This window comes from Diceros bicornis, chromosome X, assembly GCF_020826845.1.
Source record: "Diceros bicornis minor isolate mBicDic1 chromosome X, mDicBic1.mat.cur, whole genome shotgun sequence".
Taxonomy (NCBI): domain Eukaryota; kingdom Metazoa; phylum Chordata; class Mammalia; order Perissodactyla; family Rhinocerotidae; genus Diceros; species Diceros bicornis.
Genome location: NC_080781.1, coordinates 118268244 through 118287211, shown reverse-complemented (window position 1 = coordinate 118287211; position 18968 = coordinate 118268244). Strand labels below are relative to the sequence as shown.

Below are 18968 nucleotides of genomic sequence, written 5' to 3'. Positions count from 1 at the left end.
ATAGTGCTAGTGTTTGAGTGGTCAGAGAATATGTAGAAAGAACAACAGGTATGTGTTTAATTAGAAGTGAATATATGATAAATGATAGGAAGTTTTTGATCATTTTCCTTAATATGGCTAAGAAATAGTATTTTTGTGTTTATTGCTCATAGGTTGATGAAAGTCCTGTTGCTGGTTAGTAGATAGTGGTCACATAGGTGTTAAAGATAATGATAAACATGATAAAGAATTATGTCATTTTAAAATGATCTTTTGGAATTCGAAATTCTTATTTATATAGGTAGACAGGGACGCATTTTAAGTTAGTGAAATTTAATGTTTGTCACACTACAGCTATCACATTGAGAGATTAGATGTACTAGGTTATTTCTGTATGTTGAAATTGACTTCCTAGTGGAAGAAAAGGGACGACCAAAGGTATAGTAATAAACAGTATAAACAAAATTATGAAAATATTAACATTATTTGTATGAAGTTTTCTTTTTATGAATTGGAAGCTGTGTTTTAAAGTTTATTTTGTGAACCTTTATCACCAGTGGAACTATTACCAATTATTTTGATTAGTAGCTGTAATATGCCTAGAAAAGCTCCATGTGTGTAAGATATTTAGTTAGTTTGTTTATCTTTTGGAACTAGAGTGGATCTCTATAATGTTTCTATTATTTGTGCAGAGTGGGAGCATTGCCGTTTGAAACAGCAAAAAAACTTTGCTTGCTATTTGTGTATCAAAGTTTAAATAGATATAAATAGGAATAAGAAACTTAAGGTGAATATAAGTGGTTAGTTATAATCTGGTTAGGGAAATATGATTAAATTTGAATGTATTTAAATCAACAGGACTGGATAAAATCCTTCTTAGGAAGTTGTAGAAGAGTAAAGTAACCATGATTGAACATTATCAGTATCTTTGAAAACCAGTTTCAAAGAAGGTGAAAATGGCGATATGCCAGAAGAAACAGGCAAGTTATAGGTTAAAAATGTAAAATAAAAATAGTAAAATTAATAGTTAATAAAATTTCATGAAGTAAACAAATATATATATTGTCCCACTAAGGATTATAATAATTTTAGGTTTAGATCATTATATTCTGTTACTTGTATTGACTGTTATTAGTGAGACTTGAAAGGAGAATTAGTTGAAATGTTAGACCTCAGTTAGTAAATCAACCAAATATCTATGTATAGTATTTTATAATTTACAAAATGCTTTACCACATACTTCATTTGATTCCTAACAAATCTGAGAGATAGGTGTTATTATCACCTCCATATGATAAATCAGGAAACCCAAGTTCAGAGAGATTAAATGACTATTCAAGATCACATAGCTAACAGAGTTGCTGAGGGTGCTGGTCTCAAACCCGAGTTCTCAGTGTTCATATGCTATGCTTTTTCTGCTCAGACGTTCTGGGCTATTTCTGCATGTGACATAACCCCGCTTCTTTCAGCAGCCCTAAATAAGGACTTTGTTTACAGTGGTGTGACATGTTGTTTGGGAGGTGAGCCAAGTGGTAGTCAAGTAGCAGCAATAAAAAAATCATCTCTGCTGATGTAACTGTGTATGCTCCTTCTTTGGAGATCCTGAAATTCTGTTCTCTGCAATAATACAGTGCTCACCACATTCTCACCACAGCTCTGATTTTAGTGTAAACAATGCCTTTCATTATAGGCAGTTTGTGGTTGAGGGTGAGGTCTTACAGTGACTGGTTGGGTGATGGCCAACTGGAAGGAGATGGAGGAGAGAGGAAACCTTAGAAGAGAGAGGAATGAAGGGACAGCTGCGAAGGGTGGTAGGAAGCAGGAAGGTGTAAGTAGAGAGGAAAGGGATCAATGTGGAGAAGGAAGATGGCATGGAATTCATGTTATGGCACCTTACTATTTTCTGTTTCTCACCTTCCAGAAAGAAATGACAGGAGAGTGAGAATGAGCAAAAGGAGGGCTTTTTTTTTTCCATTTAATACATATTTGTTGAGTACTCCTCTGTGTCAGGTCCTATGCCAAGCACTGAGGATAAAGCGGTGAATAAGACAGACAAGGTCCCTCAGCACATGGAACTTACATTCTAATGGAGGAACAGACATTAAGCTGATACCACAGAGTAATGATGTTATTTGTTTTCAGTACTTATAAAGGGTGCTACAAGGAAGCATAACATGGGTATCTAATGTGGACTGGGAGATCAGAGAGGTGGTCCATAAGGAAGTGTCATTTAAGCTGAGGTCAGAGAGATGCACAGGAATTAGCCAAGTAAAGTGTGGGAGAGAAGAGCTCAGGCGAGGGAACCACAGGTACTAAGGTGTTGCAGTAGGAAGGAGGATTGCCCCTTAAGAAACTGAAGGAAGGCCAGTGTTGCTAAGAGTGGCGAGGAGGAGAGCAACTTGAGATGAAGCTGGTGAGCAGGTAGAGTTGGATCATCTGGAGCACTGAACATTAATTATAGGTCATATTAATTAGGTTGAACTTTAGCTTTAGAGCGAAGGAAAACCATTTAGATGTTTTTAAGCAGAGTGGTGGGTGAGTGTGAAATAATAGTAGCAGATACTGATTTAGTATTTACTTGTGTTGCTTACTGTTCTAAGTTCTTTTAAAAGATTAGCTCATTATCCTCACAACAGCTCTGGAACTACATTCCAGTTATACAAATGGGGAAACTGAGGCATAATAGAGAGGTTGAGTAATTTGCTTAAGGTCAAACAACTTATGTGGTAGGGTATGATCAGATTTACATTTTTAAACGATCACTCTGGCTGCGACCCAGAGAATGGTGAGTTTATTCAGGGAAACCAGGCAGGAGGCTGTTGAAGTGTCAAGATGAGAGAAGATGGTGATAGGTTGGAGTGTGGTGGTGGTGGTGGTGGTGGTGGAAGGAGAGTCACTCCCCTACCACTATACTCCTAGCCTTGTGCTCTCTTCAGCTGCATCCTGGATTGCCTCTGTATTGTCTAAAGACTTGCCTTGATCCTCCATATGCATATTTAGCGGAAGATTTACAAAACAAACAAGAATACATTCTGGATGTTGGTTCTTTCTGAACCTTGTCTTTTCCATTTTTTACCAGGACCTACAGACCCGAGCTAGGATGAGTGCTTCAATTGGGTGCGTTTCATGTTTGAGTTCAGAGTATAGACAGATGAGCATGGCATGTTAATCATCTGCAAAAGCTTTCTTTTAAGGATGATGTGATATTGTTAACTGCTAGATGTATCTTCTTAAGGATATCTGGATTGATTCTTTTCCCCCATACCTCCAGAAAACTCACCAGAGCCACAAAGGGAACAGAGCAATAGTTTATTCTGAGATGAACGGAACTGCTGTAGTGAAGTTACCTGGTATTCTCTATGCAGCTAGGAGTCTCAAAAAGGGACTCATTCCCCTCTTTCTGCTTAAATGATTGTTAGCCCAAGGGAGAGAAGTGTTGTCTATAGCTGGGGGAACTGTGGCACGCAGTATCGTTTTGTCCATTTTGAACCCCCGTAGTCTTATCCTGTAGTGATTTGGGGTGGGGCTTGTGAGGGGCTCAATGGTTTTGAAGCAATCGGTAAAGGCATTTTTCCTGAGGGCCTGCTTATTTGCATTTTTACTTTCTATTTTGTTTTCCCCCCACACTCAGCACAAGGTCACAGCAATATTGCTGATAATAAGATCTGTGGTTAAAGAGGTTTGCTTTATTTGAGGCTGAAATATTTGTTTGTTTTGCCCTGACCACTTGGTGGATAGCAGTGCATTATGTGCCAATTCTCTCCACTGTCTAAGCTTTGACCTTGTTGCAAGTTAGACATATTCAGAAGCTTCGTTGCTCTTGTAACTTAAGGGAGTTACTTAATGTATTTAATCACTTGTTCACTAAAATCTTTACATTGGAAGAGGATGACTTAATTGAAATTTCAATTGCAGAATTAAAAAAAACCCAGAGTATTTAGAAATTCCATTGAGTCTAAGACCTGGAGTGAAAGAGTTTTGCCATATTTGAATCTGAAGAAAGCTGTAGAACATTCTAACATTTATCCTCAATAAAAAATGTCTTTAGGGATGAATATAAACATTTGACAAATGGAGGAAGTTCCATAATCTTTGTGACTTTTCATAATGTGCTGTTGTGGGCCCCCTGTTTTGCAGTGGTAGAACTAAAATACGGTGAGCTGATTTCACGTTACTACTTTCATTTTGTGTGTGGTCACATTGCCTTCAGTATTCCATGTTTCTGTGATATGCTTACTAAAACTCCTTTGAAGAAGCAAGACCAAAAAGTTTTTCACGTTCTCATGGAACACAGCTCTTAATCACAAATTACCTAGGGTCTGACTAGAAATCCAAATAATAATTGAGATGTTTCCTTTTGAAAGATAACTTCTTGTATATTGTGACCATATTAAGTGTTGCTGGAGGCCATCACTAAGACAGACAGTATGAGTACTTGAGATAAGTTTTAGGTATCTGCTTAGTACTATTGGTCTATAATTTCTCTACTTAATTTTTACAAAGGCATACCTCGGAGATACTGAGGGTTCAGTTCCAGACCACCGCAATAAAGCGAGTCATATGAATTTTTTGGTTTCCCAGTGCATATAAAAGTTATGTTTATACTATACTATATAGTCTGTTAAGTGTGCAAGGGCATTATGTCCAAAAAAAGAATGTATGTACCTTAATTAAAAAATAAATAAAAAATTGCTAAAAAATGCTAACCATCATCTGAGCCTTCAGTGAGTTGTCATCTTTTTGCTGGAGGAGGGTCTTGCCTTGATGTTGATGGCTGCTGACTGGTCAGGGTGGTGGTCACTGAAGGTTCGGGGGGGCTGTGGCAGTTTCTTAAAATAAGACAATAGTGAAGTTTGCTGCATCGATTGACTCTTTGTTTCACGAACTGTTTCTCTGTAGCATGCGATGCTATTTGGTAGCATTTTACCCACAGTAAAACTTTCAAACTTGGAGTCAGTCCTCTCAAACCCTGCTTTATCAACTAAGTTTATGTTAATATCCTAAATCCTTTGTTGTCATTCCAACAATCTTCACAGCATCTTTACCAGGAGTAGATTCCATCTCAAGAAACGACTTTCTTTGCTCATCCATAAGAAGCACCTCCTCATCCCATAAAGTTTGATCATGAGATTGCAGCAATTGAGTCACATCTTCAGGCTCCACTTCTAATTCTAGTTCTCTTGCTATTTCCACCACATCTGCAGTTATTTCCTCCACTGGAATGTTGAACCCCTCAAAATCATCCATGAGGGTTAGAATCAACTTCTTCCAAACTCCTGTTAATGTTGATATTTTGACCTCTTCCCATGAATCATGAATTTTCTTAATGGCATCTAGAAAGGTGAATTGTTTCCAGAAAGTTTTCAATTTACGTTGCCCAGATCCATCAGAGGATTCACTATCTATGGCAGCTCTAGCCTTGTGAAATGCATTTCTTAAATAATAAGACTTGAAAGATGAAATGACTGCTTGATCCATGAGCTGCAGAATGGATGTTGTGTTAGCAAGCATGAAAACAACATTAATCTTGTACATCTCCATTAGAGCTCTTGGGTGACCAGGTGCATTGTCAATGAGCAGTAATATTTTGAAAGGAATCTCTTTTTCTGAGTAGTAGGTCTTAACAGTGGGTTTAAAATATTCAGTAAACCGTGTTGTAAACAGATGTGCTGTCTTCCAGGCTTTGTTGTTCCATTTATAGAGCACAGGCAGAGTAGATTTAGCATAATTCTTAAGGGCCCTAGGATTTTTGGAATGGTAAATGAGCATTGGCTTCAACTTAAAGTCACCAGCTGCATTAGCCTCTAACAAGAGAGTCAGCCTATCCTTTGAAGCCAGGCATTGACTTCTCCTCTCTAGCTGTGAAAGTCCTAGACAGCATCTTCTTCCGATATAAGGCTGTTTTGTCTACATTGAAAATCTGTTGTTTAGTGTAGCCACCTTCATGTATTATCTTAGCTAGATCTTCTGGATAACTTGCTGCAGCTTCTACATCAGCACTTGCTGCTTCACCTTGCACTTTCATGTCATGGAGACATCTTCTTTCCTTAAACCTCATGAGCCAACCTCTGCTAGCTTCAAACTTTTTTTCTGCAGCTTCCTCACCTCTCTCAGCCTTTATAGAATTGAAGAGAGCTAGGGCCTTGCTCTGGGTTAGGCTTTGGCTTAAGGGAATGTCGTGGCTGATTTGATCTATCCAGACCACTAAAACTTTCTCCCTATCAGCAACAAGGCTATTTCACTCTCTTGTCATTCGTGTGTTCACTGGAGTAGCACTTTTAATTTCCTTCAAGAACTTTTCCTTTGCATTCACAACTTGGCTAAGAGGCCTAGAGGTGCAAGAGGCCTAGGTTTTGACCTGTCTTGAGTTTCAACATGCCTTCCTCACTAAGCTTAGTCATTTCTAGCTTTTGATTTAAAGTGAGAGACATACGACTCTTTCTTTCACTTCAACAGTTAGAGGCCATTGTAGGGTTATTAATTGGCCTAATTTTAATATTATTGCATCTCAGAGAATAGGGAGGTCCAAGGAGAGAGAGAGAGACAGAGGAACGGCTGGTAAGAGGAGCAGTCAGAACACACACAACATTTATCAATTAAGTTTGCTGTCTTGGGCGCGGTTCGTGGCGCCCCAGAACAATTTCAGTAGTACATATATATTTGAGTAATTTCTAGAATTAAAATAGTAAATGTGACATTAATGAAGGCATTCTAAAGTTTTGCTGTGTTAAAAATATGACCAGTGGATGTGGAGGAAGTAGTCTGCGTTGAATCCGAAAATCTAATGGTATGATGTAATATTCTGATTTTGCTTTTGTTAAAGTTCAAGGGGGAAATTTTTAGTATTGGGATTATCTGCATAGGATTAAAGAGTTTATTTTGTGTGGGTATATTATCCATTTTCTGTCATAAAATTAGATGTTTATGAAATATTTCATTTTGTTAAAATATGGTTGGACATAGAAATATTGAAGGTATTTGATAGAGAAATATCTTAAGATTAAACAAGTTTTTCTCAATTAAAATTTGATGCCAAAGTAATTTCACATACCAGCAATTTAAGGAATCTATTAAACTTTTAAAGCTATGTCCGTAATTTTTTTCAAACATTTTATTATGAAAAATTTTCAAACATAAAAAAATGTTGAAATATTTGTACAGTGAACACCCATATACACACCACATATATTCTCCAATTTACATCTTATTTGCTTTATCACCTATATTTGTCCATTTCTCCAGCTTTCTACCAAATGGATAAGTATGTTATTTTTTTTATGCATTTTACTGTTGCTGTCATAAGTATATTTCACCCAGAAACACTTCAACATGCATGTCATTAGCCAGAGTTCAATATTTATTTGATTCTTTTTTAGGTAAAATTTAATTACAGTGAAATGTGTAATCTTAACTGTATCATTTGATGTATTTTAACAAATGCATATGCCTGTATAACTGGAACCCCTGTAAAGATATAGAACATTACTGTCACCCCAGAAAGTACTTCTCCCCAGTCAATCCCCATACCCACTGCCTAGAGACAACCACTGTTCTGATATTATTTTCCTCCACAGATTAGGTTCTTTTTGTTCTAGAATTTCACATAAATGAAATCATACATTATGTGTAAGGCTTCTTTCACGTAGCACACTGTTTTTGAGATTCATCCACCTTGTCCCATTATCAGTGGTTCATTCCTTTTTTTATTGATGAATATTATTCCATTGTAAGGATATACCACAATTTGCTTATCCATTCTCTTGTTGATGGACTTCTGTCCTGTTTTCTGGTTTTTGGCTATTTTGAGTAAAGCTGCTGTGAACATTCTTGTAAAAAGTCTTTGTATAGATATATTTCATTTCTTTGGGTAAATACTTAGGTATGGAATTGCAGGTGTGCCTGTAATTTAAAAATTGAATTTAGCTATTGAAAAAAGGTATTTTTAATCATGCTTATCACTGGACTACATTTCATTTTTAATTTACGCCTTCTTTTCCATTTCCATTTGCCACCATTCTAGTCCGGGTGATCATACCTCATTTCTAGATAATGACAGTTTAGCTGGTTCTCTCACTTCTAGTCACTTCCCCACTTCAGTCCATTCAGCACAAGGCTTAAAGGTGAAAACACTGTGTTTTGACACTTTACTCCTGTGTTCAAAAATCTCCAGTGGCTTGCTGTTGCCTACTGTATAGTTTCAAAAGGCCCTCTAACCTGTCTCCACTTGGCCTTGTGTCTTATCCTTTGTCATCATAAACCCTATGTGCTCCTTCCTGTACATTTTTGCCTTCATGATTTGCTCATATTGCTCCAGCCTAGAATATTCTTTCCCTCCTCTCCATCTCCCTAATCCTTAGAGTTCTTAAGGTACAGCTCAAAATTCTACAACTAGGTTGTGAGCACCTTTTGGGCAAGGACCATGTCCACTACTTCTTTTATATTCCAATGAATACCTGTCATAGTGCTACAGACATAATAGATGCTTAGTCAATACTTATAATTTGATTGTTTGGTACTGATGATTACACATGAATCTGTTTTTTCAGTATTTTTTTAGTGCCTAGTTAGTAGGTTTTATATTTAAACAACTGCTTGATATAATAGTTTTTAAAAATATTTAAGTTACATGATATAGTTTCAAACACTATGAAATATGTATAAAAATTTAAAAAATGTACTCTAGTATGTATTATAATTACATTGTAGTAAAATAATGACTATCTGATACTCATAGAGAATGAGTCATTTATGATAGGTGTGCATTTCAAACAATGGAAGGCTTACTGTTAACCCTATTCTTTTCATGTTTAATGGAGTGCTATAAAATGTACTACACGTGTTATGTACCTGCCCTCTTAAATCCGTGTGCTGCATCATCACTGCAGATGCACATAGAAGTGGTGTGAGGCTTTGGGCTGAGTGACTTAGTTTGTCACTCCATACAATGAATGCTGCTCCATACTGCTGAACTGTACTGGTTGTCTGTGTTCATTGTGATGCACTGAGGCCCCTGTGGCTCCAGTTTTGAGATACAGGTTACTGGCTGACTGTTTGCCTCCTTGGAGAGCTAAGCTTCTGTCCTCAGTCTTTTGAACTTGACTCTCTTCTTCTCAGTTGTCAGTGTATTTGCAGCTCTGTACCCCAAACACTATAATTTCTATTGGTCACTGCTACTGTAGTCTTTTTCTCTTGACTGCGGGTCCCAGCATAGCGGGTCCCTGCTTGTGTGCTCTGCTACCCCTTTCCTCTTACATATATTCTCTATTTTTTTTTCTTCTTCTTCGTCCTATCACTTCTTCCAGACTTTGCGTTTTGTGTGAAAATGCTCTCCCTTTCCATACCCTGGCAGGCAATAAAAGCACTCCTTTCTTTTTGCACATTGAACTGATCTGAGCGTTGGATGCAATCTTCAAATGCAATGCCATTTCTCTGCCCTGGTCTATATTGCGGGTGAATATGGGCTCTTTTTGTACTGCCAAACTTTTTGTTTCTTCTGGTCTTGAGATTTTATTGTATAATGTTGGGGTTGGGGATAATGATATTACTGTTATTAGCATGTATTACAATATCACAAGGATACATTTTGTCCCACAGTATAAGTAAATATAGAATGTAATGTGGAATTTAGCAATGGGTTTTAACTCTAAACTATCATGTAGCGCATTTAAGAATGGTTTTTATTTTACTAATATCAAGGTAGTAGGAAGGTGAGAGGATCATGTGTCATTCTAGTATGACTCTATATTGTTTACTGTTGAAATAATTCTAAAGATTGATACATGTATATACACCCTTAATTAATTTTTCTGAACAGTTTACTCATAACTCATCTCTTGATTTATAGGTCCCAAGGAATCCTGATATCCCAAATCCAGCTGTGGCTCAAAGAGAGGAGCAAAAAAAGATTGATGGAGCTGAACCTCTTACACCAGAAGAGACTGAAGAAAAGGAAAAACTTCTCACACAAGTAAAATATTTTAAGTGCCTCAAATATTTCTAGTCAACCAATAGGAAAAAGAAAAGAAAATATAGATCGCTTACTTTTTGTTGTGTGGTCCCAGTACCCTAATTGGACACACCAGCAAAGCTCAGGGCAATTTTGTATACGTTTAGACGAAATATCCCTATTTTTTATCTGTTTCATAGAATACACCCTTTTGGAAATATAGTCATGCGCCACATAATGACATTTGGTCAGCAATTGACCACATATATGACGGTGGTCCCATAAGATTAGTACCATATAGCCTAGGTATGTAGTAGGCTATACCATCTAGGTTTGTGTAAGTATACTCGAATGTTTGCACAACGACAAAATTGCCTAATGACGCGTTTCTCAGAATGTATCCCCGTTGTTAAGTGATGCATGACTATACTAGAAAATACATAAATGCAAAATATGTGTCAGTTATTAGAAAGAAGACATGTATTTTATCAATTATAACAAGGTTAGTTAATCCACATATGAATCCTGATAGACCAGAATTACTAGCATATTCTTTTTTTTTTTTTGTGAGGAAGATCAGCCCTGAGCTAACATCCATGCCAATCCTCCTCTTTTTGCTAAGGAAGACCAGCCCTGAGCTAACATCTATTGCCAATCCTCCTCCGTTTTTTTTTTTTTTTCTCTTTTTTTCCCCAAAGATAGTTGTATGTCATAGTTTCACATCCTTCTAGTTGCTATATGTGGGATGCTGCCTCAACATGGCCAGACAAGCGGTGCGTCAGTGCGCACCCAGGATCTGAACCCAGGCCGCCAGTAGCGGAGTGCGTGCACTTAACCTCTAAGCCACAGGGCTAGACCTACTAGCATATTCTTATTGAGTCATGTGAACTATCCTCTGAAATTATACTCTACTAATCTTTTATTTATGGAATAATCTCATAAGTCTCAAAATGCCTTTTATGCTTTCTTGGAAAGAATTTTAATAAAATGATGAGAAATTTCTGAAACTTTTTAAGATGATCATTGTATAATTAAAAGCTAATAGTTATTAAATAGGGAGCATTTCCATTTGAACAAAATATTAGTGCTTTCTGGTCATGGTTGCTTTAATGAATTTTATGAGTGTCATACTTCCAAAATAATCTGTAGAAGATTAAAAAAGTTACAGCATAAAAGACCCTTGCAAAATAATAAACAAAATTTGTACTGTATGATACTACTGTAGTATAGAAAGTTGCCAGCGAGATTTATTTGTTCAACAAATTCTTCTGAACGCTATGCAAGGCACAGTGCTAGGAAGTTTTCCACATTAATTATTGAAAGATAGTTTTTATATTTATATCTTATTTATTATATAGGTCTTTTCTTTGTTATATTATGTAATTTTATTGAATGAATTTTTACAAATTACATTCATAAGTCGTTGAGCCAATGCCTAGAAGTCATAAAATTTAGTTTGAAAATATAATTGTAGTTGGCTGAATACTAAGACTTACCACAGAATAAAATAAAACATTTAAATATTCATGTTTTATTTTCAAAATTTATTTCCCAAACACAAAAATAAAGTTATGGTCTTAGAATGCTACTTGGCTTTCAGTATATTGTGAATGTACAATATATTGTGAACATACAGTCTCAACTGAGAAATTGCATTAGTTTGTAATTAGAAGTAAAATCAGTTTTTTTGCTCCTCCTTGTAGTTGAATTCATCTTTAATCATCTTTCTCTGCTGCCAAAAATAATTAATTTTTTAAAAAATCATGGCAATACAAAGGAACAAAATGTAGGATCATCTGAAACCTTTATTAACTAAAGGCTAGGGATAGAGTTTTGCACTGTTGAGGGTATCACGTATATGTGGGTTGGGACATGAGGAGGGGAAAACAAATTCTTGGTCTTGTGACTTCACAAACATGCTAATAATACCAAAGAGATTTAAAACACCGATTGGTTAAAGTGTTCTGTCTTTTAGTAAAGAAATTGAGTGAGCCCAATACATTCTGTTTATAGAAATTCTATTTCTGAATACAATTTTGAACAGAAATTATTTATTCACAGTAGTTTGGAATGATATAAAGAGCTACAAAATTTTTTCTGCATTCTCCTTTTTTTCCCCTCCATTTTTTTAGTTTTAATGCATCCACATTCCTCTCTTAATTTATATGGGAACAGATCTGTGAAAAAAAACCTTTGAAGTACTGGAATATCAGGACTTCAGCATTTATATTAGCATTTTTATTTTTATGCATTAATATTTTAATGTAGTAGGCAGGTATAAAATATGGAATTAAAAACAATATCTTGGTACTATAAATCCCTTTTTAAGACTTGGAGAGAAGTACCTCCTCTTCATGATAGAAAAGCATTTTTATAATAACGCTCACTCAACTTTTGATTCCAACATAAAAAACCTGGGATTTTATAAGGAGGAATGTTTTAAGTCCTTTAAACCTTTTCTAAAGTATCATTGTATAGAAGTAAATAGAACAATAAATGGATTTGTTAATTTAACCTCTATTGATGATGCTTAATTTTTTGTTCACAGGGATTCACAAACTGGACTAAGCGAGATTTTAACCAGTTTATTAAAGCTAATGAAAAGTATGGAAGAGATGACATTGATAATATAGCTCGAGAGGTGGAGGGCAAATCCCCCGAAGAGGTCATGGAGTATTCAGGTTTGTATTTAACTTCAAACATGGTGTTTAATGTAACTTCATTCATTTCTTTAGTTTCAATTTAATTGTACCATTGTTCAGAGATCTTTTAAACTTTTATGGATAAAGTGTAGATGAAAGTATAAAATATAATTGTATTTCTACAAAAAGATTATAGGATTTATCAAAACAAACTGACTGCTGTTGTCCCTAGTATGTAGCTAATAGAGCCAGGTAAAGCCTGATGAAACAAGGGTGGCTATTGGATGAGCAGTGACAAAATAAGTTTCCCACTTTCCCACCTCTGGAATTTGGTCCTCTTCTGGGAAAGTCAAATCTGAGACTTCAGGTTCAGCGGATTCAATTAGTGTCTTTCTAGGTTGTCCTTGAAGTAGAAAATTCCCGTCACGCCCTTTTAGATCCTCAAATACCCCCAGGGTTCATGTGGATTCCAATAACTCAAGGCAAGCTGGAATAGACCTAAAAAGACTGCTTGAATAGATCTGTTGATTGGTCCTAGAATCATCTCCCTCTCTTACTCAGCTGTGTCTTTGGTCTTGACCAGCACTAGATTAGCTGCTGAAGCATATGGAGTTAATACTAAGTCCCATGTCACATCAGATCCAACCTCAGTCTTCTGAAAAGAAATCTTATTAAAAATAGGTAATTATGTTTGGCAAGTTTTCTATATGTAAGAATAGGAAGTTTCCAACTTCCAAGTAGGTTGAACTCTCAAATTTATTATGAATATCAGCTGTTCAGAATCCAGAGCATTTTTTCCCGTGGGAACAATGTAACAAAGTAGCTTTAGTTTTCTATGCTAGCCTCTCAAAGTCGATTTAGCTTAACAATTGAAATTCTGTGTTTTTGCAATGAAAAATAGTAGAGAGGAAACATTACAATACTAATAAATATTCCAAAGATTAATACAGGCTAGGAGCAGCTTTTAATTTATCTATAGTGGTACTGCTTGAAGAAATCCAGGTTTAATTAGAGAATAGATACTTTTTTTATTTTGGAAATCCAAAAGCGTCTTCTGGTGATTATCAGGGACTTTAGAGGTTGATTATATTGAGTTTTTATTTCGTGTAATATAATATCAAGTTTATGAACTTTCTTTTCCTTGATACCAGCATAACATTACTATTACTGTTAAGCTTTATCACATAAGTTCAGGGCATTTGGGGGCTTAGACAGGGGAAAAATAGATGAGAGAGTAGAATTTTAGCAGCAAAAGTTGAATGAAAAGAGTATAAAAGGATATGTGTAGAGAGATTTATTGAAGTAGAATTTTTTTTCAAAATAGCATCAGTGTGTGTGTGAAGTTGCAAGAAAACAAGTGATTCAAAAAGATATCATGTCAGATGTTCCTTAAAATTTGACACCAGGCCTGGTAGCATGAATAGCTCAGGACAGCTTAATTGGGGCCATGTCAGAGGGTGGGGAAATTGGAATGGATCTATCTAGTTGGTTGCAATTAAAAAAGAAATGTGTACAATTGGCTGTTTATGAGTATCTTATACATAGCAGGTATTTAAATATGTGTTGAATGAATAAGGGAGAGAATGAGTAAATGAACACTGGTGCTTATAAAAATCAGAGTGCTAACATCCCTTTCTTGATAGGCTCTAAAAATGAAAAATTTAAAAATGCAGAGTATGACTTGTCATAAGATGTGACACATTAATGTAGCCAGATTATTTAACACATGTATAAAATTTGGGTGACTTGGTGTTTCTTTCTTTTTTTTTTTTTGAGAAAAGGCTATTCCAAGTAACTTTAAAAAAAAGCTATGGATCATTGGAAATATTGTAAGATTAGTGAGTGGTTGCAAAAGCGAAGTAGCAGTTTCAGTAGAAGTTGCTGCTTTGTAGGACGTTTGAATGACCTGTTGATAACAGTTTCGTCCTTTTTTTTTGCTTGCTGGGAAGCTATATTCTCTAAGTTTATATGGCCACCCTCTCTCCTATTTCACTTTATATATTTGGTCCCTTTTATATCATGTTTGAATAAAAGCATAGCTTTAAATTTTTGAAATCCTAGTCATTTCGGATGGATAATTAAAAATTGCATAAATATTTCATGAAAGAAAAATTGCTAACCTGAAACCTTGTTGAGGTCTTGCTTTTTAGTGAAAAGTTAGGGGTACTTAATAATTGAACATATATATATATATGTACATATGAATCTGAATCTTAATTTTAAACAATGTAAGTTCACTGTATCTTTTCCCGTTAATTCTTTATTCTGCAGTTCCTTGGATTCATTTGCTTAAGATGATAGTATTGTGAAGTAATAACTCTGTTTTTCAGCTGTATTTTGGGAACGTTGCAATGAATTACAGGACATTGAGAAAATTATGGCTCAGATTGAACGCGGAGAAGCAAGAATTCAACGAAGGATCAGTATCAAGAAAGCCCTGGATGCCAAAGTACTATATTACATAATTGTCAAATTATGATTAGATTGTTTTAATTCATATGGTGATTAGCTTTGACTTATTATTGCACATTTAGTTAAAAGCACTATTTTGTTTAAATCCACAGATTGCAAGATACAAGGCTCCATTTCATCAGTTACGTATTCAGTATGGAACCAGCAAAGGAAAGAACTATACTGAGGAAGAAGATAGATTCTTGATTTGTATGTTACACAAAATGGGCTTTGATAGAGAAAATGTGTATGAAGAATTAAGACAGTGTGTACGGAATGCTCCTCAGTTTAGATTTGACTGGTTTATCAAGTCTAGAACTGCCATGGTATGTATTCCTTTCTTACTTATTTCCTCCAACTTTTTATTTTAAAAAATTTTAAATATTATATATCCTTCACTTAGATTCTCTAATGGTTAACATTTTGCCACATTGGCTTTCTCCCTCCACCCTTATATGTGTATATAAACTTATACATACATATATACATAGAATCTATAAATACATATAGCATCTATATTTTATATTAAGAAATACAGAAACATATCTCCATTCAGAAATACATATCTGTATTTTATATTCGTAAATATAATATCTATATTTCTGAACCATTTGAAAGTAAGTTGCAGACGTCATGAGTATTCACCTCTAAATACTTCAGCATTCATCTCCTAAAAATAAAGACATTTTCCTACATAGCCACAATACTGTTATCTTACCTGAAAATGTTAACATTGATTCAGTGATGTCATTTAGTATACAGTCCATGTACAGACTTTTCTAGTTGTCTCAAAAGTGTCTCTCATTGCTGTTTCTTTAAATTGATGATCCAGTCAAAGTTCACATGTTGCATTGGTTGTTGAGTCTCTTTAGTCTCTTTCAATCTACAACTTTTTGTTTTTCATGACGATGATTTTCTTAAGGTGCTCGGGCTCATTGTCTTGTAAATTGTCCCACATATATCTCATTCTTTGCTCATTGTTAGATTATGGTTAAACATTTTTGGCAAGAATGTGACATAAGCGACGTGTACTTCTTATTGCATCACATCAGGAGGCACATTATGTCAGGTTGTCACACCGTTGGTGATGCTATAAGTTTGATCACTTGGTTAATATGGTGACCACCAGAGCTCTCCGCTTTAAAGGTACATTTTCCCCTTTGTAATTAGGCAGATGATACTTGAGACTATATGAATAACTTAAGGAATTATTTTTAATGAGAAAGAATTGCTGCCTAAGTTGAGTGTTTATAAGAATATTATGAGACAGAGAATGATTAAGTAGAAGAGGTATTCTTTTTAGCTTCATGCAGGTTACTCCGTTACGTTCTAATGTGAATCGTGTTCCTGTTAAATTCTAGTGCTGCTTAGCAGTGTTCGTGATGATATTGAAATAAATGCAACACATTTTTAATGTTGGCATCATCAGTCTTTTGTCAGCCAAGGTAATTAAGACAAAAATAGATTTATACAGCCTAAAAATTAAAAGTAGCCGGAAACTAACAATCCAAACAGTGGACATATTTCTTAAGTAGTTGCTATCTATCATAAATGTTTTCTTGGCCAAAAGTTCATAGGGATGCAAAGCAATGCTTAATATTTTGTTTGACTCATTTTATATTTTCAGTTCAAGTTGAATAAAAAGAAGAGAAGATGCTAATTTTGGTGCTTTGTAAGATGAGATATTTCTTAAAACTTCAACACAAATTTAGAGTGTTCTTGGATTGTTATTAGAATGTGCCTATCAAGTTTATGGAATACATAATGCTGGGAGAGCTAGCAAATACTTTGGGTCAAGCCAAGATCCAAAAGGAACTAGAGCAATTGGAATGATAGGTGGGTTGACTCTCACAACATGACATTTAATAGGGATAAATGTAAAGTGCTATACTTGTACAAAAGAATATGCAGTGTGTATATGTTAATAAGATACAGTAGGAAGAATTGAGAAAAGAATAAAAAAGATAAGAATGAATCTGTAGCATGAAGGACTGAGGTTGGATGTAGGGAAGAGTTGTTTGACAGAGTTCTTTGCATCACTGAAATAGATGATTGAAGAACAATGTAGAATAGCTTTTCTATAAGCCTTGAAAATGAGATTCTATTTTGACTGTCTGAAGACTTTGACAGTGAGCTAGTTGGCCTTAAAAGGTGCCTTCTAGCTCGGTGCATCTGTGACCATGTTTAGCAGAGAACTCCTTTCAAAAGCCATGCATTTAACATTTTTAGCCATTTGGGATTTTATGCGTGTAATGATCTAATTTAGAGCAGCATCAATAACTTGTAAAAAACAATTGCCTACCTGCATTTGTCGGTTAATCATGTTTTAGATCATACCTGCCCTTTTATGTGATGTAACATTTGCTGAATTTTGAGTATTATTTCAGTGATATTTTACTAATTTTTTAAAAGGTTGATAGTTTAATGCTGTTTTCAGTTTCCGGAATCATTAGACTAAAACAGTAGGATGAAACACATGCAAAGAAAATCTTATGTTATTTGTAATATGAACATGACTGTAGAACTATGTAATCTTATTTCATCTTCCAAGAAAAAACCCAATATATTAACAACCACTAGATGTCTCTGAACTCCCTTGTAAATAATCTTTTTATCCTCCATCTTCTTTCTGCAAGACATTTACTTCTTTCTTTACTAAGAGATATAAATCTCTAATGTATATTTTCCAAAGAACAGATGTTAACCATATAGATGATTGCAAAATGAAACCTTTATTTTGTTGTCTGTTAAAAATGAAGACACCTCTGTCCTTAATTACCTTCCGGAGGGTGGAATTTATGATTTCTAAAGAATCTTTAAAACGTGTAATAGTTTATTTCATATTTAAGTACTTTAATCCAAATTTTTTTGTTTATTAAATTTCTATCATATTGTTTTTATTTCTCTCCTAGTTATTGGATAATTTTTGCCTGTTTTTTGGATTTAGAGTATAAGAAATATGTTTTAAAATATGCATACATTTGAACCATCTTTTTGGAATATTTCATGATAATATCAATCATTAGGGAATTAAAGAAATGGATTATTAATGTTCCCAGATGATCTCTTTCCCCCTTCATTTTAAGTAATTGTTCTTGTATAGTGAGTGAATCACATTCACAATCTAGGAAGAGAAACTTCCCCCTTGAAAGAGCAGTTGTGATTTCTGAAATTAAAATAATTTGTTTCATTGAAAAATACCATCTTAAAAATACAGAGGATGTGGGGGCCAGGCCAGTGGCATAGTGGTTAAGTTTGCACGCTCCGCTTTGGCAGCCCGGGATTCGCAGTTTCGAATCCCGGGCGTGGACCTGCACACCGCTCATCCAGCCATGTGTGGCGGCGTCCCGTATACGAAATGGAGGAAGATGGGTACAGATGTTAGCTCAGGGCTAATATTCCTCAGCAAAAAAGAGAAGGATTGGCAACAGATGTCAGCTCAGAGCCAATCTTCCTCACTGAAAAAAACGAAAACAAAACAAAAACCAGAGGATGTAATTTGATTCATTATGTGAGTGTGTCACTGTGTTCAAATTAAAATCTTACTAATGATTAAACTTGAAACTTAGCTTACTAAAGAAGCTATCTTTAAAAACGTAATCTTCCTTAAAGATGACTCTTTTCTTTCCCAGAGATACCAATAAATACTGTGAAGTACTTAGAAAAAGGTAGACACATTAGTAGTTATATTTTATTCAGAGATCTCCAAGTACTGAATCCATGGCTTCTGACTTAATAGTCTTAAAGTGCTTAAAGGCGTGAACCTCCGCTTCTAAATATGCCTCACTTTGAAAGCCTTCAGCTAAAGGTTGAAGATTTCTTTGAGGCTCTTCTCCATTTAAAAATGCTAGCTATACAAAAGAGAAAATGAGTTTTAGTTCCATTTCTCTGTGCTAAAAAAAGACTGTGATTTCTTTCTCTGAGAACTTGTGTGGTCTTTAAGTAAGTAA

At 35.1% G+C, this 18968-nt stretch overlaps 1 protein-coding gene across 9 annotated transcripts in view; it reads left to right on the top strand.

Annotated features, from left to right (window-relative positions):
• The window catches only part of SMARCA1 (SWI/SNF related, matrix associated, actin dependent regulator of chromatin, subfamily a, member 1), a 68213-nt gene that overhangs the window by 39728 nt on the left and 9517 nt on the right, over positions 1–18968 (top strand). For 8 of the 9 annotated variants that reach the window (XM_058536685.1, XM_058536682.1, XM_058536684.1 and 5 more), the window contains 4 exons: positions 9824–9946; positions 12474–12606; positions 14898–15016; positions 15132–15344. In XM_058536685.1, coding sequence (XP_058392668.1) covers positions 9824–9946; positions 12474–12606; positions 14898–15016; positions 15132–15344 — 588 coding nt within the window. Of the gene's footprint in view, positions 1–9823; positions 9947–12473; positions 12607–14897; positions 15017–15131; positions 15345–16645; positions 17919–18968 lie in introns of those variants that run through there. The other variant, XM_058536689.1, reaches the window with a different exon arrangement.